The sequence below is a fragment of the Heliangelus exortis genome, chromosome 3 (genome assembly GCF_036169615.1).
Source record: "Heliangelus exortis chromosome 3, bHelExo1.hap1, whole genome shotgun sequence".
Taxonomy (NCBI): Eukaryota; Metazoa; Chordata; class Aves; order Apodiformes; family Trochilidae; genus Heliangelus; species Heliangelus exortis.
Window position 1 is genome coordinate 94,089,251 of NC_092424.1, and position 24,131 is coordinate 94,113,381.

Sequence of the window (24,131 nt, forward strand, 5' to 3'; positions counted from 1 at the left end):
GAATCAATGCAGTGTGAAATAATGCCCAAAGATAGCACTGAAACCATGTAAATTATAGTCCATTAACAAGGTTCACAGTCTAGATATATTAAATGCAGTTAAAATATATAGAAAAAATGCACAATTTAAAAATAACTCACTATATATGTGAAAGGTTATCTACCCAGTAAACTCTTATTCATTTATCTCTTGAGGGTAGTTGTCAGGCTTCTAAGGGTATTACCAAGCACAGAAAGAACTTGCAAACTTCAGAGCTTGAGGTCATTTTTGGAGGAAATTACCTACAGGCATATTGTTTCAAAAACATTCCTTAAAATGAAAATTTTATTTTTTTCTGAAGCACTTGTTACTATGGTCAAAGGGTGGGATGCTATGAGCTTGAGAGAAGTCACTTCTGCCATGCAGTAACCCTTTGTGTCCAGACTCTGATTCCACAGCAATGGGATGGTTGGTCATTTTTACCGAAAGCAACTTCCTTGCTTGAAGTATGGGATAAAGAACATGTGCACAACCAAGTACCACAGGACACCTGGCACACCACACCAAAACAATCTTTTTGCATGCCCACACACATTCATGCTTTAAAACTCTTCATGCACTCATACATAAAACTCCAAACCAGGACCAAATACAAGTAATTCAAGCTGCAAGGCAGGAGACCAGCTATCACTTTATAGATTCTCAGTTACCAATGGAAGAGTTTATATTTCTCTTATATTACAGAAGTCTTCATGCACAAAATGATGTCCTTTGTTTTCAGTATCTATTGAAATTCAAATATGGGTTTTAACAAAAAAATCTGTAAAAGTCAGTAACTCACTTACTTGGCTTGGAGTTAATGATGACATTTTCAGCAGAGTGCTGAGGTGGAAACCTGCAGTTTTCTCCTTGGCCCTCACTGCTGCCATACTCTATGACTTCCACTTGTCCCAGTGGCACACTCCACTTCAATAAATATCTCTGGCCAGTTGTCACGGTGCCACTACTGTCACAGGAAGAGCTGGAAGATGCACAAATTATTGCTGTGACAAGCAACTGTGTTTCAAGGCATTCTGTGTATTATTTTAGCTTCTAAAGTCAGTTGTTTATCAGTATCAGGCACAACTTGAAACCAATACAGACATCAGGCTGACATTTCTGAATAACCCTTCCTGTCAGAGCAAGGTGCAGCTAAGCAGATACTGATCACCTCATTTACAAATAGCATACAACTGCCTGTAACAGTCCCTACTTTCTATAACAAAACATATATGTCCATCTTTAAGATCAACATGCATTTTGAAACATTAATGAAGTGCTTAGGATGATACTACAGTTCCACTTTTTCCCAGTTCTTTTTGATTGTGCCGTCTCAGTCAGTACTTGAAAGAGTACTCAAAAGAAGTAACTGCTACGTTTAGGGAAGTGCTAATGATGGGACCCCTGAATGACTACTGGCAGCAGGAAGGACAACATGACATCTTAATGCCTGACAAGCTAACATCTCTGCTGAGCCCCACAGCCCAGGATGTTCTTTAGAGCAGACCTCTGCAGCTGCTGTGGCTTCTGAGAGCAGTCATGAGCTCCTGAACCAAAAGGAAGTGTGTAACACAACAGGGATTTCTGAGGAAAGAGCACACTGAGGAAGCTCCCTTGGAATAGTAATGACATTAAACTCCTCTTCCTTTGTTTCCGTCATTCTCTTATTCACATTCAAGAAGATATAATAAGCTTTTATTATGAAGGACAAGAGATGTTACAATGAACAAAAAAGGTCTACTTCAATGAACAAAACTCACACTTTTATTCCATTTGAGGAGGTAAGTATGAACAGAATCCATAAATGCCCCAGCTTAAGTAAATATGTATATACTCTTGGTCTAGTTCAGAAAAAAAAGAAAACAAGACTGGGCAGGACACAGCTGCTCAGTCCCTCAGGATAGCATCCACTCCTTCCAACTCCAGATACTTAAAAGTTAGTTCTCTGGTTCAAGCAGCTCATCTGGATCAGATGCTGAAGGACCTTTTGAGGGTCAGGTACTCTGCAGAAATACCTGTCTTTTGCCAGCTATAGAAAACTGGTCTGGAACCAATGGTTCTCATGTTTCTGGGATGTCTGACTGTTTCTGAAAAGGCTGCAGAAACGGTGGTTAAGGAAAGTGAGCTGACACATACTGCACAGCTATATGTATGTGTAAAGCATTTTAAAAAGTCTAAATTTACAACTTCTAACATCAACAGAGGACTGTAAGAAAGCCAGTTATCCATTTATTGTGACTATTGCTAGAAATCATTAGCCATGGTAAAAACTGTAGCTAAAACATTCAGTACATGTTATTTATTCCAATACAAGATGGAATGATCGTTTAAAAAATATGAAGCGAGTCCTACCGAATATTTACTGTTGCACACATCAGCACATCATTTAACATGAAAATTCGTCGTTCTTTGGTTTTGATAATTTCTCCTTTGTCATTGTAAACTGTCTCCACCATATCATCAGTCCGTATGAGGTATCTGTTTCCATTGCTGAGTAGCTACGTTTCAAAAACAATCAACACTCTAAGTTATACATGGCATAGCTAGCATCCAGTGGAAAAAAAAAATAAAAAGAAAAAACTAGAGGTTATCACTTGCCATCCTAGTACAAGTGTTTACAGGTGGACTTGCCAGGTGAATCAAACCTCTTTACTGATTTACTTTCCAGGAACAGTAACTTCTGCTGTCAGCAATATGGCCTGCAGGGGGTTTCAATCCTAATATGGAACATAATCGCTCTGAAAATCTTTAAAGAGCCCCTAGTGAAAAAAATCATAGCTGCCAAGATTTCTGGTGTTTCCTTCCCTCATCCTTTCTTTCCCCTTCCATTGAAGTGTTGCCAAAGGGGGAGGTCAGGGTGGGAGGGAGAAGAGTGCTCCCACCTGCTCTGCCTGCCTGAGCTCACAGAGGAGCACAGAGGGCAGGTTGCCAGAGACTGCCAAGAAGGTAACAAGTACAAAAGATGTACAGCATGGAAACTGCTCCTGCCATTTACCTTTGAGGTCTGAGGATCACCACTGTGTGCAAGCATGAACTGATTCCTCAAAGGTCAACTACATCAACAAAATGGTCTGTAACTCACCCCTTTCCTATCCATCCACCTGCTTCACTGTGCTTTACAGCCTGTTTCACCCAGTCTGGCTTTGTTCCAAAACTATTAAGGCACATGAACACAGGGCCCTGTTACTTGGAGGAACTATCCACATATATCTTGATTTGTCCCCCTGGTGCAGAACGTGCAAGACTTTACAGTTTTTATATAGAGAGTAACAAAAGAAAACCCGTACCACCTCTTAAAAAGCACATTCTCTGTCTTGGATTCCTTCAGCTATGATGATTAGTAGCTGCTTCAAGAAAAAGGATTATGAAAACTAGGAAGTAAAATGTCTGAATCAATCTTCTAATGCACTTAGAATGGAAATACTATTCCAGTATGACAATAAATTCAGTATCTCCTTTTTTATAAATAGCCTTAAGAAGTGTGTTCAGGTTGACTACTTTCTTCACTGAAAACTAGGCTTTTATCAATCACAAACAAAAATACTCCTTCCTCTTCTTCAGCATGTTTCCATCACTCCATCCCAGAATAAGTCCATGACACAAGCATATCCATAGCACAGACAGGTACTAACAAAATCAAAAGAAGTAGGTGCTACTTGTAAAAATTTTCCACAGTTCTTTAAAGACATTTTGGTTGAATGATCAGAACACATGAATGAACTAGACTGGAATGTTTCTTAAAACAGGGAAGATGGTGCACACATTCAATAGCATATTTTGAACTGCTCCATAGACAGAATCAGTGCAGTAAAAGGAACTGGTTCCCTCCTTTATATAGGAACAGATTACTCAGTTCCAAGCTAAATTAAGTTTTGAATGTATGAGAAGATGTACATGAGACTTAATTACAGGAGGAGGACACAGGGTTACTTATACACTGCCAAAGGTCACTACTGCTGCTGCTACTTCAGCACATCATCAGCTCCACCGCACAGCGATTCAAACCATGAGCCTATTCAGGTAGCTCACTTCTCACACCTACTGCTAAACTAACCCCATACTGTTGTGTTCTACAGAAAACCTCAGGTGTCTCTTTGGTGTCTGTTCTAAAGATTGCCCAAAGCCCAGAAACAAATATACACATTCTTACTCCCTAACCTTGTTGAGATAACGTTCGTTCATTGCTTTTGCTATTTGTTTGATTTCACAGCGCTGATCTGCATCCCTTTTCCTCTCATTTAACTTCTCTGCCAGGGTTTCAAGTTCTGTAAGAGCCATCTGTAGAGGTAATCTGTCAGGATGTCCTTTATTAGTATTCTTCAACATATCCTGAGGGGAAGTAGTAAAACAAACAAAAAAATTTAAAAATTTTAAATAATAAATAAGTAAATAAAAAAATCACAGTTAACTTCAAAGTCAAGGTCAAAACATTTCAGAATGTAATGATATTGCTTCATTCTTTACCCAAGTAACAATTTACTCTACTAAAGAACACGACCAATGAACACCTAATAAATATTCAGATAGAACATCACTTACTTTCCTGAATACCTTAACAGTTCTTAAAAAAGATACTGAATGGGGTCACTGACTGTGCATTTACAGAAAAACTGGTACAGCAAAGGAATTTAAAAATTGGTGTAAAAACACAAATGCCAAGGTAAATTTTAAAATGCACACTGTTTTAAAATCAATATTACAGTCTAATTTGTAGATGTCTGTAAACAACGATTTAAAATTAAACTTCTCTGATATTTACTACTAAAATCTTATTATCTTTATTACTGTTTTTATTCCTCTTCAACACACTGTCAGCACACTCATTGCAAAGTAGGAGACAGTGCTTCATGGAGGTTGCAAGAGCCTTTAAAAATCTTTCCCTTTTGTAGGTGTAAAGTGGAACAATTTGAATGAAATTTTTGCTTCCTTCCCACAGTAGTTAAAACCCCCTATGTATTCACTGTAGTTCCTTACTGCAATACACTCAATTTCTCCTGCCAACTCACAAATTCTAGCTACAACTCGCCACCCGCATGCTTCCCCGTAACTGTCTCTGATCCTTCTCTCTCACCGTAATTCCTGGACCTGCATCCCAAATCTTGTCCTCCTCTGTGACACCTGCACAACAGCTAAATCATAGCACTTGCAAGGATAGACCTGCAGTCTGGAAGAAGTTACAAACAGCCTAAGTTGGTCTGGAGCCTGTCTGTGCTGTGCTCTTCCTACAGCTCAACTACCAGTTAAGAAAAGACCTGAGGACTCCCTGCCAAATATTCAGTTTCCATGGGAAGGAAAACAAGGCACTGCAGGACAGAAGGAAGCTGCAACACACTCCAACAGGTTCTGTAAGCCAAGCAGTCAGGAAGAAAGCATGCTTTTATTCCACAGCCCACATATATTCCAAACCATCCAAGGCATGAATTACATCCTCTTGGCTTTTTTTCTTAAGTGGAAAGTAATGCCACAAAGTTCCTAGTAATTACATGAACAAGTAGCAGATTTGAACTACAGCTTAACTGCAAAGTGATTTACAAGCTAAATCTAACCTAGCAAATAATCTTGAGTAAATCTACTTTACTAAGATTTTCCTGCAGTGTATTTATTGCCTTTCCTGCCATCAGAATACAAGATCGTTACGTTATGATGCACTCAAATTTTTAATTTGTTATTCCCCCATGATCCAGTGGTCACTTCACACTGCACTGTGCTACTCCAGAAGACAACAGCTACCACACAATCCCCAAAACAACCCACATAGGAACGCAACAAGCACATCCCTTTAGTAAACATTAAGTACCTGCAGCAGTAGAATGAACTGTGGAAAGCGCTGGATAGGTTTCATCATTAAACTGTACAGTGTGATTCGATCAGGGCTTGACTCCTGGCACTGCTGCAATGCAAGAAAACCACACTTCTTACTACTGTGAGCATATTTCCACCAGTTACAGAAGGAAAAGAAAACATGTATGGAAAAAGTCTTCTATGTAATTTACATTAATTGTAACAGTGTTACAGTAAACATTCCATTTACTATAAATATTTCAGTTAATATTACTTAAAAATAAAATCTCTATTAAAACTATGGCATGTCACTCAACTGTAGTCCTATCCTGCAGCAGCAATGCAGCACCTATGTAGCACCTATGTATATATTGATATAGCACATTCATGCTTTTTAGATAAACACTGCACTAAAACATCTGCTTACCTTCTAGCACAGGGAAGGTAATGTCCTTCTTCTATGTCTTAATTTTTAAAATGTCAGCAATCCATTGATTTATAGACCTTAATTTACTATTTCTACTCTGTTTCTTAGAGCTGGGAGCTGAGAGACTATAAATCTCTGACTACCCATGTGTTTTTAAGAGGAAATGTAAGAAAAACAATCTCTGTGCTATGCAAACGAGATATTTTCATTTTCCTTATTAAAAGAAACTAAGTAAAAGAACATTGATTTATGTTTGGAAAGAAAAATTTTAAAATCCATTATTTTGGTTATTGAGAATGGGAGGTAAAACCATACAAATTTCATCTGCATGTATAGAAAAGCCTTGTCCCTGTAAGAAATGTCAGCATTTGGATATATTTTGACCAGAATCAGGGCTATCCCAAAACAAGGGTTTAGAGAAAATACTCAGTATTCAAAACAAAGCAAACCCAAGCAATATTAAGCTGGTGTTTTGTTTCAGTTGCTATTTATTGGTACAAAAATCAGCCTCACAACAATTTGTTTCCACCCTTATCTCCACAACCCCCCCTCCCACAAAATACCTGCAGTAGAGATTCTGTCTGTTGCTGGTGAGTAAACAAGACAAGGAAGGTACAGAAACGGTTTCTGTCCTCAGAATTGGGTGCTCAGTCCCCAGCACTGAACACTACCAGTGCCAGCAGCAACAAGCAGCAATTAAGAGTTTTAAGTTATGCCTCTACTGGAACAACAGTTTTTCAACACTGAGAGGGGATGAAGTGACTATACACTCACTAGAGAGTTTGATCTTCATGTTGCCTCAGGCTTCCAGAATATAAACCTGAGTAGTGCTGCGAACACTCTGAAAAGTTGTTACTTAAAATCTGAATCAGCCCTCCTGCCACCCTTCCCTAGGCAACCTGGGAGCTTCACTCTTTAGTTTGCCCAGGGCACCCAATTTGGTGCACTCAATTTTGGTTTGGTGAACCTCTGCAACAGACCTGACAGGGTGACAGCTCTGAGAGGCACAACTCAATCCAGGACTCGAGGGATGGGACAAGCAGAGCTTCCAGGCTCTCAGCAGTGTCACAAAAGCCTAAAAAGCTCTGCAATGAATTTTGTGCACCCATGTAAGTTACCATCCCTAGGGATTTGCAGCACTTCTATTCCAAGTACCAGGCTCTCAATGCACATCATCAGGGTAGTATGTGTTCTGCACAAAAATTTTCAATTTAAACCCAAAACTGGAAACATGATTTTCAAAATACTAGACAATTGTTATAGAATGGAAATCTAGTTACACTACTTTGCATAATACAATAAAGATGTCGCAAGTAAAATTAAATCCCAAATAAGAAGAGGCCTCAGATGGTGAGCTATTTTTGAACCTCATCTGCTATGAAAGAATCTCAATGTTTTTCCAAGTACATTCATGCAAACACCTACAAACTGATCTGAAAACAACAAAACCACTCTGCATTTCAAAATACATCTTAGACCTAACATCATGTTATTATTCTGAAAACACAGTTGTGGAATGCAATGGGAATTTTTCATGCCAAATCCATAAAACCAAACTCCTTAAAACAGTGACACAATATACAGTATTTTTCTCCTAACTTACAATAGATACTGTCTTATTTATATCACATGCCAAGCTCTTTAAGATTGAACTCACCTTTAAGAAGTCCAAAAAGGCAGGTTTGTTGGCACACGTTTTCTTGAGAATCCCTACTGCTGTACTGAAGTTGTTTACATATTCACTGTATGCATCCAATACCATAGATTTTGAAAACTGAAAGCATAAAATGGTAAACTTTAACTATAAATAGAAGAGACACCCGAAAGCACAAGTGTCTAAATCTCTGACCACTAAGGACTTCTCTTGCTTGGAGCTAAGAGTTTTGCTTGGTTTAGTGCTGGATCTACATAAATAATGGCAATAATCAAACTAATCTCTCTGTACAAGACAAGGTAGAAACCTAAAGGTGTAACAGCTGTGAATAACTGAATGTAAATTTACAGAAATTCATCTTAGTAATGACACTATGGCAGTGCCTGGGGACTATTGGAAATCAAAGGGCATCCACCGAGATACAAATTGGCTGCTGGGATCCCCTGATCATCTCACTGCCACCCATCTTCCATATCTTGTAGATGACCAGAGTCCCAGGGCTTTAATGCCCCATCTTCAACTGGGAAAGCTTTACTAGAAAGCAGGCAGATTGTGTGGCCTGCAAACAACTACATGAAGGCTAAGATCATTGCCCACTGCCTCCTTAGTCATTTTGTCCCTCTCTTCTACAGACCTGGTCTCATAAATGCAACAATAAAAGTATCCATTTCATTTTGACTGGAATGGGACCAAAGCCCTCAAAAGACACAGATCCCAGTGCTCTTGCAGCAGGCATGAAGAGATGGTACTTCCAGCAGCTGTGTGGCAACAACAGGAGGACTCAAACCAGCAGGTAGCCAGCCTTTTCCATGCACACACTCACACTAGGAACAATGTCCTTCTATTAACCAAAGCCACTTTTTGTTTTCTCTAATTTAAAGCAGTGGCAAATTCAGTCCTTTACCAGATGGACTTCCATGAAGGGTGGGATTGTGTTTTAAAAATACTCTTTATTTGTGTCCCAGGCTCTGTTCAAACCCAGGAATTCAGATCATTTCACCTACTGTCTTTTTTGATCAAAGTTTGATCAAAGCCTGAAATTTTTGCCCACAATCCTTTCACATTTGCCAACCAAGCCAAAGACATGTGTTAGTGTCAGTTTCCTTACCAGGATGGTACATACATACTCTGACAGCTGCCACAGGCATTGGAGAATATGGGAATAAAGTGGCCAAGTTAGATAGAGAGATACTGAGATGGAATAACAAGCTTAAAATAACAGATTATCTGTTCAGATGCATTTGCTTACTGAAGCAACAAAGACATCTCCAATCATTTCAACAGAGTCCCACTCAGACACACGACTCGCCAGTGCAATCTGAAACATAGAATGGCACTGAAGAATTTCCTTAATTCGATAAAAGACCATTTTAAGTTTTCTTTCACTCAGTAATTTTGGTTCCATATCTGAAAGGGGCTTCTCATATTGCTGTGGGGGAAAAAAAAAGAAAAAAAAAAAATTAAAACAAACAAAAAAGGGCCTTCTACAAGCAGAAAAAGCAATTTATGTAACAGTGTATACAATACCTCAAAACATTTGGCATGAAGCAGCAAAATCTACATGAGTCATAGTACAGATGCTTTGAGGGTTTGTTTTCAATTTCAAAATTTTAAAACACAAAAGATATTAAGGTACCTCCAAGATTCTTTTGAGAGCATCCACATAATTCTTCTCACTGTCAACTACAGAGCCCAAAATATACCTTCTCACAACCTGTTAAGAAACAGAATTTTGTCTGAAGCTCTAATCAGATAGCATGTTTATCACAGTTGGGAACGTTGATGATAAAATGCTTACATTAACAAAGCACAAGAAACACAAAGCAATACAGGAAATGCAATAAAATAACACTGTACCTCTTCAAAAGTAATGAAATTTCCTCTTACTGTAAAATGAATTTATTTTAAAGAACTCAACATCTCTTTTGTCTGTAATCTTTACTGACTTGCATTTCAGGCTTTACTTTTGAAATTTGCCTTTTCATCTAAGATGTATACATTTAAGCATCAATATAAATAAGTATAGATGACATGGCTACATTGGTGACTTGCTTCAACGAAACAGGTAACCAGTTTTCAAAAACAGTCTTCAAGATAAACTTTGCTTTTTAAATATGTTTTAGAATTTATTAGGAGTAGCCTGAAGAACAAACAAGAAAACACTAATTCCCTTTTTAAGGTAAGGTCGTATAAACTGTACCACTGAGAAAGTATCTAAGTAAGTCAGCTTTCTTTTTTTAGGCATGATGCGTAAGTGAAAACCCTGTCTCATCTATGTTCTTAACAACAGAGTTGTGAGAGCTTCATGATGTACTATCATTTTTCAAGTTTACAAACTACTATTTATCACACCTCCTACTCCACCCCCTGCCTCTGCAGTTAAGTTGAAACACACATTGTATGCACGTGCAGATGACATGACAGAAAGAACTGGAGAACTGACTTGCTTTAAAATTTAAACTTCTTACTGTTATTATTTCTCGCTGGTTTTAAAGACTTGTTTTCACCTAAATACATTTATTTCCTAATCCAGTTCATCCCAGAGCTTTCTAAAGCTTGACTAGGTTTAAAAGGGAGAAGACAGCAAAGGGGTAGGGTCAAATCACTCCCTACAATTACAAGGGAAGGCAAAGCTACTCTTTTTTTTTTTTTTTCCTTTTTTAAGCCAGGCTTAATGACCATGAAACTCGGATCTCAGACTTGTTTCTCTTTGCTCCTGATCCCCATAACCTTCTTCACTTTTCTGCCATGGCTGCCTCTGATTCTCCACAGTAGTATTTTTCATTATTAAGTTAATTTAGCAGTCTTTTATTTGGTATAATGTATCAGATGGTCTGATAAAAGATACAAATCTACTTTTAGTTACAGTTCATTCTTCTGAAAAGAATAAACATCTGTGGAAAATGTGTTTTTTCTAAGTTCTATAATGCAGAATACAGTTACTTAGTAGTGCCTATAGATTTTGCAATAGATATGAACAATTTACAGCAGGCTTGCATGAAAGTCCTATATTTATAGACACATTTATGCTAGTAATAGTTGCATAAAAAAACCCAAGTTGTCATAAGAATCCAGATCCCAGTATTAAAACAAATCGAAAACTGACATGACTGAGACCCAGTGCAGGACACAGTATTTAAAACAAAAGCTATTGTGCCACCTGCTGTCTAAAACAAGCACGCTCAGAAAGTCAGCTGCTTGTGGCAGAGCTGTCCACGCTGCACGGGGCTCCTGGCCTGCACCTCCTCCAGCTGGGATGCCCAAGGCTGCTGCATGGCCTGCCGGCCCCTGGCCTGTGCTGTGGCACGGGGTTATCCTGTCCCACCGCCAGGACTTGTGATGGCCTCTGTTGTGCTGCCAGAGTTTTCCATCAACATCATCCCAAGGAAGCCATGGTGACTGGCAGCCCCATCCTCCCACACACTGCCTGCTGCACCCCTCCATCATGGTTGGAAAGGACTTTCAAGATTATTAAGTCCAACCATCAGTCCTACAACACCTTAACCACTAAATCATCTCCCAAAGTGCTATGTCCACCTATTTTTTTAATAGCCCCAGGGACAGCCACTCCACCACCTCCCTGGGCAACTGGCTCCAACACTTCACTACTCTTTTAGTGTAATTTTTTCCTGATATACAATCTGAACCTCCCCTGGCACAACTTTAACCCGTTATCTCTTGTCCTATCTACTCACCAGGGAGAACAGGCCAACACCCACCTCAATACAACCTCCTTTCAGGCATCTGTAGAGACTGATAAGGTCTCCCCTCAGCCTCCTCTTCTCCAGGCTTAACATCCCCAGCTCCTTCAGCCTCTCCTCCTAAGACCTGTCCTCCAGACCCCTGATCAGCCTGGCTGCCCTTCTCTGTACCTCTCCAGCACCTTGATGTCCTTCCTGTGCTGTGGTGCCGAAAACTGCACACAGTACTCACAGTGGGGCCTCACAAGGTTGAGCACAAGGGTAAGATCACCTCCCTGGCTCTGCTGGTCACACTGTTCCTGATCCAGGCCAGGATGCCATTTGCCTTCTTGGCCCCTGGGCACACTGCTGGCTCATGTTCAGCTGCTGTCAGTCAGCACCCCAGGTCCCTCTCTGCTGGGCACTCTCCAGCCACTCCTCCCCAACCCTGTGGTGCTGCTGGGGTTGTTGTGGCTGAAGTGCAGGACCCTACACTTGGCCTTGTTGGAACTCATACTATTGGCCTTGTCCCACCAATCAAGCCTGTCTGGATCCCTCTGCAGAGCCTCCCTACCCTCAGGCAGATGGACACTTCCACCCAGTTTAGTGTCACCTGCAAACTTAGTGAGGGTGCCCTCCATCACCTCATGCAGGTCATCAATAAGGACATTAAAGAGGAGCAGCCCCAGCACTGAGCCCTGGAGGACACCACTTGTGACAGGCAGGCTGCCTGATGGATTTAAATCCATTGACCACAATGCTTTGGACCTGCCATCCAACCAGGTTTTTATGCACTGAAGGGAGTGCACATCCAAGCCATGAGCAGCCAGCTTCTCCAGGAGAATGCTGTGGGAAACTGTGTCACAGGCCTTGATAAAGTCAAGGTAGACAACATCACATCCAACCATTCACCACAGCTGGCATCTGGATTGTTAATAAAGATACTAAAAAGTACTATTAAACACCACAGGCCCCTTATCTGCTCCTGAGGCACACAGCTATCACTGATTCACCTATGCTGACTGTTCACAACCACCCTCCTGTCCTCCGAAATCCAGGAATAATTCCCAGTAACATTTGTTCTACCATCTTTGCAAGGACTGTGATGAGGACAGCCAGGCCCTAGTTTTCCTTCTTGCCCTTCTTGAGGATGTGTGTCACATTTAGGAGCCATCTGACCACTGTGATACTAGCGAAAGGCCTTACCCTCACAGCACCCTTAAATGCATTCCACCTGGTCCCATGGATACCTGTATGTACAGCTGGATGCAGCACCCCCTCACTACACACAATGCTTCACTCTGGCAGGGCATTCCTCCAGGCTTAGGGGCTTCAAAGGTCTGAGGACAAACCTTACCAGTAAAAGCTGAAGCAAAGATACCTCAGTCTTTTCTGTATCCTTTATCACTAGGTCCCTGTCCCAAGCAACAGATCGGTATTTTTCTCAGCCTTACTTTTGCTGCCAATGTACACGTGAGAAGCTCTTCAGTGTTGCCCTTTACATCACACTAGCAACAGATGAGTTCTGACTTTCCTAGCTCTGTCTCTGCCTCCTTGGGCAGCTCCTCCTGGGTCAGTTAGCAACACACATCATGATCTACACAACACTTACTAGTTCACTCAAAACTAAGAGAGGTCCATTTTTCCAAAAGAGGGTACACATTTATTTTTAATTACCTACAAAGAAACCTGTCAAACTCCAAAACTGTATTCGGAAAGAGGGAAAGGACAACATCCAGACCTTACAGTGTAATGAAATCTTATTGTATCATAGCTTGGGAGTTGCACTGTTACAGATTAGCACTTCAGTGTGCTAAACACATTAGAAAAATAAACCTCACCAAGCAAAGAAAGAAAATTTACACCATTCTCCTCAACTGCCCCTAATTTGGTTTTTTTGCTCACCTTCTGAAGACACAAGAAACTCTCATACAGTTATTACTTGTCATAAGAACAGAGTAGCCCACACCCACAAGATTTATTTTCAGCCAAAATTTCTAACTAATGTCAATTTCAGTGTTTTTTGAAGTGTTTTCCACACTGACTATAAAGTATGAAGTGAAAAACAGCAAACTGTACTCTTCTGTAGACTTGACTTTATTTGGGACAAGTTTTTTTTAATCAGAGCAAAGTTGGGATTCAGAGAGTACACAGGATATTCTCTAAATTTAAAACAGAAGCAATGATGGAGCAATGCTTCTGACTCAATAAAAACATTTAAGCTCTTCTTTTTCACTCATAACCATCATATTCAGTTGAAGTGTTCAGGTAGTGAAATAATATCATAGATAATTTTGTGATTCAAACCAACATTTTGCATCTCTGGCTGAATTCAGGGATGATGCAATTATATGCATACATAACAGTTTTCAAAAAACTACTTATTCAAGTTCTGAATTTTATGTCCACCTAATTTATGGTAAATTCCATTTGTTTGAAGAGCAAGGCACATGGGAGTCATTGATGCAGAGCAAAAGAGGAGGAAAATGAAGCACAAGATCATATTTCCAAAATCCTATTACCTGCTGCTGTGATAATCCTTCAGGCATAGGAGTCATAATTGCTTCTGTATGCATACAGTCCACATCAATAAATAAATTTAGCTCTTCTTCTTCCAGACATGATGATTTATGATCTACAAATAATTGAGTAAACAAAATGTTAACTTTTAGAACATATAGGTGCAAAGAAGAAAAAAAAATACAAAATACAAGCAGTCTATTGTCCAAGCACATTAATCACACCGCAGCCTTGCTTTTACGTAAAAAAAAGAAAGTTAACAGCACTTGTGTATCACCTGTGAAATCATACAAATACCACCATCACTGATAGGTGCACTAATACAGAACATCTTTCAAAGGTATCTCAGAATCCTAAAATCCCCACACCAGAAGACAGCCTATGCACCTTCTGCTTTAACTCTGCTCGCAGTTCACAGCCAGGAGTACACGGCTGCCCAGAGCACAGGACATGACAATGAGGGTTAAAGCACTGAGGCTCCAGGGCTGGCAGTTTTCAAATAAAGAACTTTGGGAAGAAATTAAACACCCATAATATGATACAGTTTTAGAAATTCCATAATCCTTCCATAACTGGACTAAAATAAATACCCAAATGTACCACAGTACTGGCTTTAGTCAGATAGGAGATGAAGGAACTCTGCATTGCTCCCTATGTACTAATTTTATGCAAAAAGCACAACCAAAGTGCAGTGACAGGTGGCAGTATGCAGCCAGATAAACAAGGAGACACAAGCAAGGAAGAGATAATGAAAGAACAGTGTAAAGCAAAGAAACTGTGTCTTAGAACAAAAAGAGAAGAGAAGAGAAGAGAAGAGAAGAGAAGAGAAGAGAAGAGAAGAGAAGAGAAGAGAAGAGAAGAGAAGAGAAGAGAAGAGAAGAGAAAGAGAAGAGAAGAGAAGAGAAGAGAAGAGAAGAGAAGAGAAGAGAAGAGAAGAGAAGAGAAGAGAAGAGAAGAGAAGAGAAGAGAAGAGAAGAGAAGAGAAGAGAAGAGAAGAGAAGAGAAGAGAAGAGAAGAGAAGAGAAGAGAAGAGAAGCAAATCTGTTGGCTGGGAGAAATTCACAAGTTCATTTACTGTATCTGTCAGTAGCTCCCTCCTGATTTGCTAAGCTGCTAAAGGATTAAGCCCAGGGAGGTGGGAGAGTCCCTGTCCCTGGGGCATTCAAAAGATGAGGAGAGGGTGCTTCAGGAGATGATTTGGTGGTGAAGATGGTGTAGGGCTGATAGTTGAACTTGATGGATCTTGAAGGTTTTTTCCAACCCTGATGAGTCTGTTTCTACCTCTAGATATTTTATTTCACTTTGTTTTCTCAATCTCAACTCACCTTTCATCAAAAACCCCCAAAGCGTAATGAAGCAGAACAGTCTCTTTCCCTAATTCCACCCTTAAGCATGAAAAGTGGTTGTTGTCCCTTGGCCTAACAAATTTCTTAAATGGTTAACTATCATTTCAGTGAAAACCATGTCTTAACAGCAAACTTTCCTGACATTCAGAAGTTACTTGATGGGGGGAACTGGACAGACCTTAACACAATTTCCGTACTCCTGTTTACCAATGCCTAGATAGCATCTACAACACTGTTTGGTGGAATTTGTTGTTTTAGTTGTTTCTAAGTGAAACCTTCTCCATGGTCCTTGGGCTTCTCAGTCTACTCCAATTCTTGACCCAGACCTAAAACTACTGAAGCTTCACTGACCATCTGTCGTCTGAACTGAACATTATACCTTACTTGATTGATATAAAGCTGATCTAATGCATCCAGTGCTCAGCTCCTAGTAAAAACCCTGGTAGGTGATTCACTTCCTTTCTCAGAAATTACTAGAGAGAGTAACAAACACAGTATAATTGGCACATACCTTGTGAAATAAAAGATTTTGTTCTAATGAAGGAACGACCCTTTTTCACAGCTGCTTTTGTCTTTTCAAGCCCATCTTTGGTACCTTCTCTAGCAGCTCTCATAAACTTTTGCATCTGTAAGATAAAAAACATGGTCTACATGTTCAGTTAATAATAGGAACACATTTGAGCATACCATGCACAGTACCTTTGATCAAAATTTCCTTAAAAGAACACTGTTGAGTAGTTTAGGCTATAACACAGATATACCTAAGCTCACACGTGAGCACCTGTACTTTTTCTTGATAAAGCCAAATGTAGAGAACGGGACTCACTGCATGGCAATACTGTATGCAAGCCTAAAAATAGCAGAAATGTTTAAGAACACTGCTCCATCAAACATCTGAACTCAAAATAGTCTCAAATGCTCCGTTTCACATTTTATAACAAATGCAGAATTTTATAGCACACTGCTACAGCAAAAAGCAATTTCATGCAAAAAAATTAAAATGAAAAGTTCTTTTCCTAGGAAATACTTATTTAAAAAAACTGCTTTGAACGTTTGCTTTCTCAAAAGGCCACCACAACAAAAAATCCTTCATGTCAGAGCTGTGCTAACATCATCAGCAACACCAAAACACAACACTGTCTTGCTGCAAGCATGCAATTTCTTGGTTTGTGCTGAAACTTTCACAAAGACCCAGCCTTTTCAGATTGACTCCATTCAGACTGGAGGGCGTTCTGACTCCCACAGTTTGACAGCAGGTAGCCAGAGGGCTAGGGTCATGCTAGACCTGTGTAGCACACCCAGGTCTCACACAGGCACTGGGGCAGAACACCTGGCCCAGACTCTGGGATAAGGGCACCAGTCAGCAGGAAAGGACAACGCCCTATCTCATCTTCTGTAACTGTTACCATTAGCAATAAGCACGAGAAAAGGTCCTTGACAAAGTACTTTCAAGACAAATTGCGTAATGATCCAGCACATTTAGAACTCATTTCATACCAGTTATTGCCAGCTTTTTCAAGTTATTAACATTGTCTGTGTTGGAAAAAGCAATCATCTAAACATAGCTAATTACAAAAATCAACTACACTACCTTCAGCTCATGTTTTTGCTTTAGTTGCTGAATCTCTACTGGTCCCACAGTGTTTGCCATCAAATCTTTCATCCTTTTTTCATAATGCTCCTTTAAACGCGTTAGGTCATGAGACAGCTAGTGTATAAAAAGACACAATCTTTTCAAAAAGCCTGCAGTGCAAACTTCGTGCTAAAGTACTCGCATATATCATGCATGTTGCCTACTGATACAAAAACAACTGGGGGAAAACTATCGCTTAGGAAAGCTCTGACCCAACAACTAGACCATCACTCCTGTACATTGCTGTACTTTCTGAAACATTCTGAAACATTGCACTTGACAGCCAACTGTGTAAAAGAGATGGACAAATTTGCTCAGTCTAAGCTAACAGTGGGAGTTTTCTTAACTAGTCTAAAGAAAAAATGAGATTGATTTCTTTTTTTAATACCTTTAGAAAAGACTGGAAAATACCTTTGCATGTGAATGCATAATTCTTAACATGGCTGCTGATTAGGTATTTGAGGTGTTTTTGTTGTTGCTGTTTTTAATCTTTCCTGTTGCTTGTAACTTCACCTTTGGCCAGAGTCATAGGAATCTATTTACTCATTTGCACAAAACAGGGTTTAAAGCCATTTTTTAAATGCTTGTGAGCATTCTTTGATCTGTCACAGGAAACAATTGGCAGTGGATTAAGAGTACCAGGATCAGGTACAAAGTGTCAGAGACCAAGGAGTGGTGGGAGAAGAGATGCGCTCCATGGTACTACCCTGCTGCTGGCTTTTCCAAGCCTGTCACAGAAGGTTTTGAGGGTTGCTTTGTGAGGATGGGGATTACAAGCATAGGAACACTTCAACTGGTGAATGGAGAACCAGCAAAAGCAGGGGATTCCAAGGGTCCTCCTGATATGAAATCATAAACATGAAGAGAGGACACATCCATGCCATCAGCCTCTTTCTCCTGTAGCACAGATGCAGCTGAAGATACTAGACCAGAGATGTGTCAGAGATGTATCATTTTAATCATGCCACATATTTTCTCTCCTTAATAATAGTACAGGCTTCTCTTTGACTGCAAATGTTTTTTTCAGGGTTTTTGTAAGCTCATTCACCTTCAGATTTAAGACAGAAAGGCAGAAAGGTCTGGAATACTGGCAAACAGCTTTGTGACTTCTGAGCACCGGAAGGAACCCAAAACTTCAAGTCTTGGCAGGCTTACCCCCATTTGTTCCTCACATTTTCTACACTCATTTACCACTTACACTAATCCAAGCAGATGCAAAAGAAGAAAAGGTGAGGAACGGCCCACAAGCAAAAATAATCTCATTATTAATTTTAATTTTATCTAATTTGAGTCTTGTTTTTTTTAAATGAGCTTCTGTTTAATATTTTCATCTTTTCCCTGTTACATTTTGTTATGGACTGTCACTCCCACATTGATTCATGTTTCTTTTAAAAAGATTCTTAGGCATATGAAACCAGATTGACCGTAAATAAATACAGACAAAGCAGGCAAGTGTTGGAAATCAAGATAGTCTCAGTGACTTGTTAGCAGTGTGAGATACATACATGTCTCTTGTGGTTTCCTCGCAAAAAGGAGCTGGGAATTCCGTTTTTACCCTCAGAATCACTCTGCTCTTCATAGCTTTCAAACTCACTTGAACTCCACCCATATTCCAGTGAGCTGTTTCCACCATCATCACCATTTTCAACATCATCATAAATCATTTCCTCTACAAGAATTAAACAAAATTTTAAACGTTACACTGACTTGTTCAGGGTGTTCTATGAAGATCTGTACAAACTTTTGTTTGCATATTTTAAAATGGGCATTCAATCCAATATTCAAACAGCCAAAGTAGGTTGTCTTTGTTGAAGCAGAGTGCTGAAAGAAGACACTTTTATGGGTACATGCCACAATTTGTTTAAAAACATGCCCTACCCAAACCACACTCTTTTCCTCAAATCCCACAACACGTCTAAGAAGAAATACAAAGGAAGTTCAAACTGTAGCTGTGAACACACATCTGCACTCAGGAAAAGCATCCTTCCATTTGAAAGCTTCCCATGTATCCCTAGGAACATCATCATCAGCTCAAATGACAATACTAAAACACTGCAAGAGTCAAATGGAAACGTCACTACTTCAAGCAAAACAGATCTGACCAAAGCAGCAAGAAACACATTACAAAATGATACTTTAGGATTCCTCATTATTTCAACTGCACCAGTCACTAGGAGTTTCTCATATCTGAAGGCTACCTTACCTATAATTTAGTCTAATAGCTTGAAGTACTAACCTTTTCAAGATACAAAAAGCTATACTGCAAAGGCCAACCAAAGTATCACCTGTTAAAGACAGGTCTTTTCGTTGGTACAGATTCAATACAAAATGGAAATTTTTAGTGCCTATTACTTCCCAGGAAACAGGCATACACACAAGCAGCATCGTTTGCCTCTACAAGTAGAGAAGTGTTGATACTTCTGCCAGGGATCTCTACTGTCAGAGGTTATAAAACTTCATTTACCATTAACAACAAAAGTTGTGCTTTCATTTCAAAATTGAAGTTTTACTTAAACTGAGAAAAATCAGGTCCCTGAAAGATAAGTTAACATATTTTACCATTTAAACTCCAGATTCTATGACTTAAAAACTAAATTTTGACCAGTGTTAAAAAATAAATAAATATTAACATTAATTTCTTTAGAATTAACACAGAGGAGTCTCCTCTACTTTGGAAGAATCAAACTTTTGTTTTTTTTTAAAACCTCCATGCATTTCAAAATTGTCCTTAAAATGTACTTACTGAAGAAGACATTTTAATGATAATCTAGCACAATGAATAATTTAAGAAAATCATTCCAAGTCAAGAGTTTTATAAAAGTCAAACATTTGCAGTGCCACTATTAGGATAGGCAACAGCCAGTGATGTGGTGGACATATCTTGTCCCTGTGCTAATGGAGACTGAGTTTTGACTGCAATTTCTTTGAACAGTTGCATCTCCCTGATAAAATATTCAAGTATAAATACCAAGATCACGAATGTACAAAGATGAAATTTCCTTCACAACTATTTTTTCTGAAACTTTCAATGTCTTTGGGGACAAACAGAAAGCCAAGATATTACTTAATATCTTCTAGGCTAAGCTGAAAATTCTGACCAAGATGCTTAGCAGAGCTTTGCTCTGTGTCCTACCCCTCCCCAGCTCAGGCTCCTGGCTTTGGTGCACATTTCCTGACTGAGCAGCCACAGCACAAAGATATTGCTGCCCTGAGCAGTACAGGACACTGAGGGACCTTCCAGTAATAAAAGCATTCAAGTCATGAATTTAACATAACATTTTCAAACACTAATGGAAAAAAAACCACTTCAGTAATAATCTGTAAAACAGTTTGCCTGAACACTAAGGACAAGAAATGAAAATGCAGCAGCTGTAAAGATCATAGAATCATAGAATCATAGAATAGGCTGAGTTGGAAGGGACCTCAGAGATCATCGAGTCCAACCCTTGATTAACTACCGCTGCAGTCACTAGACCATGGCACTGAGTGCCACATCCAGTCTCTCTTTAAATGTCTCCAGGGACGAAGAGTCCACTACCTCCCTGGGCAGCCCGTTCCAATGTCTGATCACCCTTTCCGTGAAAAAATTCTTTCTAATATCCAATCTGAACTTCCCCTGGCACAATTTAAGACCATGCCCTCTTGTCTTACTGAGAGTTGCCTGGGAAAAGAGACCAACCCCCACCTGGCTCCAACCTCCTTTCAGGGAGTTGTAGAGAGCAATGAGGTCTCCCCTGAGCCTCCTTTTCTCCAGGCTGAACAGCCCCAGCTCCCTCAGCCTCTCCCCATAGGATCTGTGTTCGAGTCCCTTCACCAGCCTGGTTGCCCTCCTTTGGACCTGTTCGAGGATCTCAATATCCTTCTTGAACTGAGGGGCCCAGAACTGGACACAGTACTAGAGGTGAGGCCTCACCAGGGCTGAGCACAGGGGCAGAATCACCTCCTTGGACCTGCTGGTGACACTGTTCCTGATACAGGCCAGGATGCCATTGGCCTTCTTGGCTACCTGGGCACACTGCTGGCTCATGTTCAGCTTCCTGTCAATCCAAACTCCAAGGTCCCTTTCTGCCTGGCTGCTCTCCAACCACTCTGTCCCCAGCCTGTAGCGCTGCATGGGGTTGTTGTGGCCAAAGTGCAGGACCCAGCACTTGGCCTTGTTGAACCTCATCCCATTGGAATCAGCCCAACTCTCCAGTCTGTCCAGGTCCCTCTGCAGAGCCCTCCTGCCTTCCAGCTGATCCACACTCCCCCCCAGCTTGGTGTCATCTGCAAATTTGCTGATGATGGACTCAATTCCCTCATCCAAGTCGTCAATGAAGATATTGAACAGGACTGGGCCCAGCACTGATCCCTGGGGGACACCACTGGTGACCGGCCGCCAACTGGATGCAGCACCGTTCAGCACCACTCTCTGGGCCCGGCCCTCCAGCCAATTCCTAACGCAGTGCAGAGTACGCTTGTCCAAGCTGTGGGCTGCCAGCTTTCTCAGAATGCTGTGGGATAAATAATGATAAATGTGGGTTTCACACAAGAATGCTTAAGCCTATCCTTGAATCATTGACACCTTTAGTATCAAAACCTACACCCTCTGAGAGCCATGAAAAATACATGCAGAATTCCTAATAAGCTAATCCACTCAAACACAAAATAATTTAGCAGCAACCAAGCTTTAAGCACAGTCTTCACCACAACCAAAAATTATAAACAAACTTCTTGACCCCAGCTCCAGCATACCCAGTAAAGCTTAAATCCTTGGCTCCAGCATCTGTAAGATCTATCCTGGCCCTTGCAAACAAGGTCAGGAATGGGAACATTCCAAAGATGAAATAAAACATTTCTATGGAGTCACAACCTGGATGGTAAATAAATGCTCTAAGTCTCCTGTCTATCAGGTACTTGGCATTTGAAGGGGGACTTTTAAGAACAGAACAGCTCTTTAGATAACCATGACAATGATACATTACCATACATTATTTCACTATTTAAACCACCCTTTTCCTACGTACCTTGCTTTATTTAGGTCACTATAGCTACAACACTAAACACAGTAATTCTCGACTATACAGAATACTGAAGCATTTGGGACAGTATCTACAGAATACAGTAAAACTCAACTTCTGAGAGAGAGGTGCAGAAGACCTGCTGAGATAAAGCCTTTCACAATGTTAATTTCATTTACATACATTTTAGGTACTTAATGTATCTATTCAATATACAGGCACATAATTCCATATTACACTGTTTTAAACAGGCTCTGTATTGCAAAGATCTCAAACCTGTTTCAGAATCTGAATTTTCTCTTGGCACATCATCATAAATTACTTCATCTGGGTCTAAAAGCAAAACAGAAAAAAAAAAAAAAATAATGAGAACCCCTCCTTCCACCTGCAATTCCTTCCCTCCCATCTGCTCCAAGGATGTATTTGCTAATTAATGCATGAGAAGAACAATTTCATATATAGTCACAGATCAAGACTCTAAACTTGAGTTGATTTCCACTGTACATGTATCATCATGTACCTGATGACTTCCTTAAGACAGAGACAAATGATTCCACAGACTCTAAAAGGAGTTCTACGGAAAACCAAATGTTAATGTTATTCTAAAATACAAAATTTGATTATATTGCTGAATGTTTCAAATGCTATAACTCTGTTCCAGAACATACCTGAATACAATAAAAGTTCACATGAAAATTCCTGTAAAATATGTATGTGCATATTGATAAACACAAAGTGTGTCAGCTTAAAGCTGCCATTCTTCTATAGCTGCACCTTGGCGTTTCCCAATACTTACTTTCCATCCATGCTGTATTTGCAGGATCTGCAACCCACTTGGCCAGAGCATCATCCTCTCTCTTGGCCTCATTACATTCACTTTAAAAAAAAGCCATAAAACAAAAGCATTAAAAAGTACAACACATTGTTTTCAAATAACTGTGAAAACCAGCTATTAAATACCTTACTGCCTTCCAGTTCCCACTTGGAGGCTGCTGATTACTCATGTTTCACCACGTAATCAGAACATAAATAATCTATGTATCGATCTGACAATTTCAGTCAAGAAGCTGAAAACACTTCCCTTCAATCTCAAAAATATTTTGCTTTTGAATTCTTCTGCCAGAACACAGAAATCTCTCCCTTGGAAAGCAGTAAAGTGAGAGCTTCTCTTTCACTGTAAATAAGACTAGAGGTGTTCTGGGGCTTGGCAAGGCTGGTGCTGGCACGGCTAAACCTGCATCATCACATCCAGTTTTGGGTTCCCAACACACACCCCTTCTAGAGAGCTGTGGAGAAATTGAAGTTGGGGACTAAAGTACATGGACTACAAGGAAAGAGGTGGAAGACATGGAGTTTATTTGGCCTAGTGAAAAGGATGCTATGGGGTCATCAAAAAGCAGGCACAACTATCTGAAAGAGATACAGAGGTGATGCAGTTGGTTTGGGGTTTTTTCTTTTTGGTTTGTGTTTGTGTTGGGGTTTTGGGGGCTGGTTCTTTTTCAGTGCCCGATGATACACGAGGGGCAGTGGTCATATTGGAAGTTTCGGTTTGTAAATTAGAAGAAAAAAATTCACCAAAGGGTAGTACAGCAGGGATGACTACCCAGGAAAGCTGCAGCACCTCCATCCTAAGAGTTTTTTGAGGCTCAGCTTCGAAGGCCATGGCTGATCTTTCAGCATATTGGCAACTGAAATCAGCAGGTGAGACTACAAGATCTCCAGCAGCCTGTTCCAATTGACATTGCTATGACTTTATAAAAATTAAACACTGTTCCTTCAAAAACATCATTCACAGTTACACATATGAAACTTCAACCAGTGCTACTTTAGTATGCAACCAGTTATGGACTGGAAAAAATTAAAACAAGCAAATATCAAAAGCATGACACAAGAAAAATAAAATACTTATCACAGGGAAGCCTTCTTAAGACTTAAGGTTTTACACATCATTAAAACATGCTGAATTGGCAATCACCTATTTTGAGGCTCCTCTAAGTTTGCAGAATTACAAGGACATTCTTCAGTTGCTGTTTGTGTCCCTGCTAAGTAGAAAAAAAAAGATACCATCAGCA

General features: G+C 40.0%; 1 protein-coding gene across 5 annotated transcripts in view; it reads right to left on the reverse strand.

Moving 5' to 3' along the window:
- ARHGEF10 (Rho guanine nucleotide exchange factor 10) overlaps nt 1-24,131 on the reverse strand; it is a 112,744-nt gene that overhangs the window by 54,362 nt on the left and 34,251 nt on the right. For 2 of the 5 annotated variants that reach the window (XM_071741776.1, XM_071741773.1), the window contains exons 5-18: nt 24,035-24,101; nt 22,856-22,935; nt 22,336-22,392; nt 18,565-18,728; nt 17,018-17,134; nt 15,938-16,052; nt 14,083-14,195; nt 9,517-9,594; nt 9,130-9,309; nt 7,884-8,000; nt 5,816-5,908; nt 4,177-4,347; nt 2,371-2,516; nt 825-1,000 (exon numbers count right to left, since the gene is read on the reverse strand). In XM_071741776.1, coding sequence (XP_071597877.1) covers nt 825-1,000; nt 2,371-2,516; nt 4,177-4,347; nt 5,816-5,908; nt 7,884-8,000; nt 9,130-9,309; nt 9,517-9,594; nt 14,083-14,195; nt 15,938-16,052; nt 17,018-17,134; nt 18,565-18,728; nt 22,336-22,392; nt 22,856-22,935; nt 24,035-24,101 — 1,674 coding nt within the window. The remainder of the gene's footprint in view (nt 1-824; nt 1,001-2,370; nt 2,517-4,176; nt 4,348-5,815; nt 5,909-7,883; nt 8,001-9,129; nt 9,310-9,516; nt 9,595-14,082; nt 14,196-15,937; nt 16,053-17,017; nt 17,135-18,564; nt 18,729-22,335; nt 22,393-22,855; nt 22,936-24,034; nt 24,102-24,131) is intronic. The other 3 variants (XM_071741774.1, XM_071741775.1, XM_071741777.1) reach the window with 3 other exon arrangements.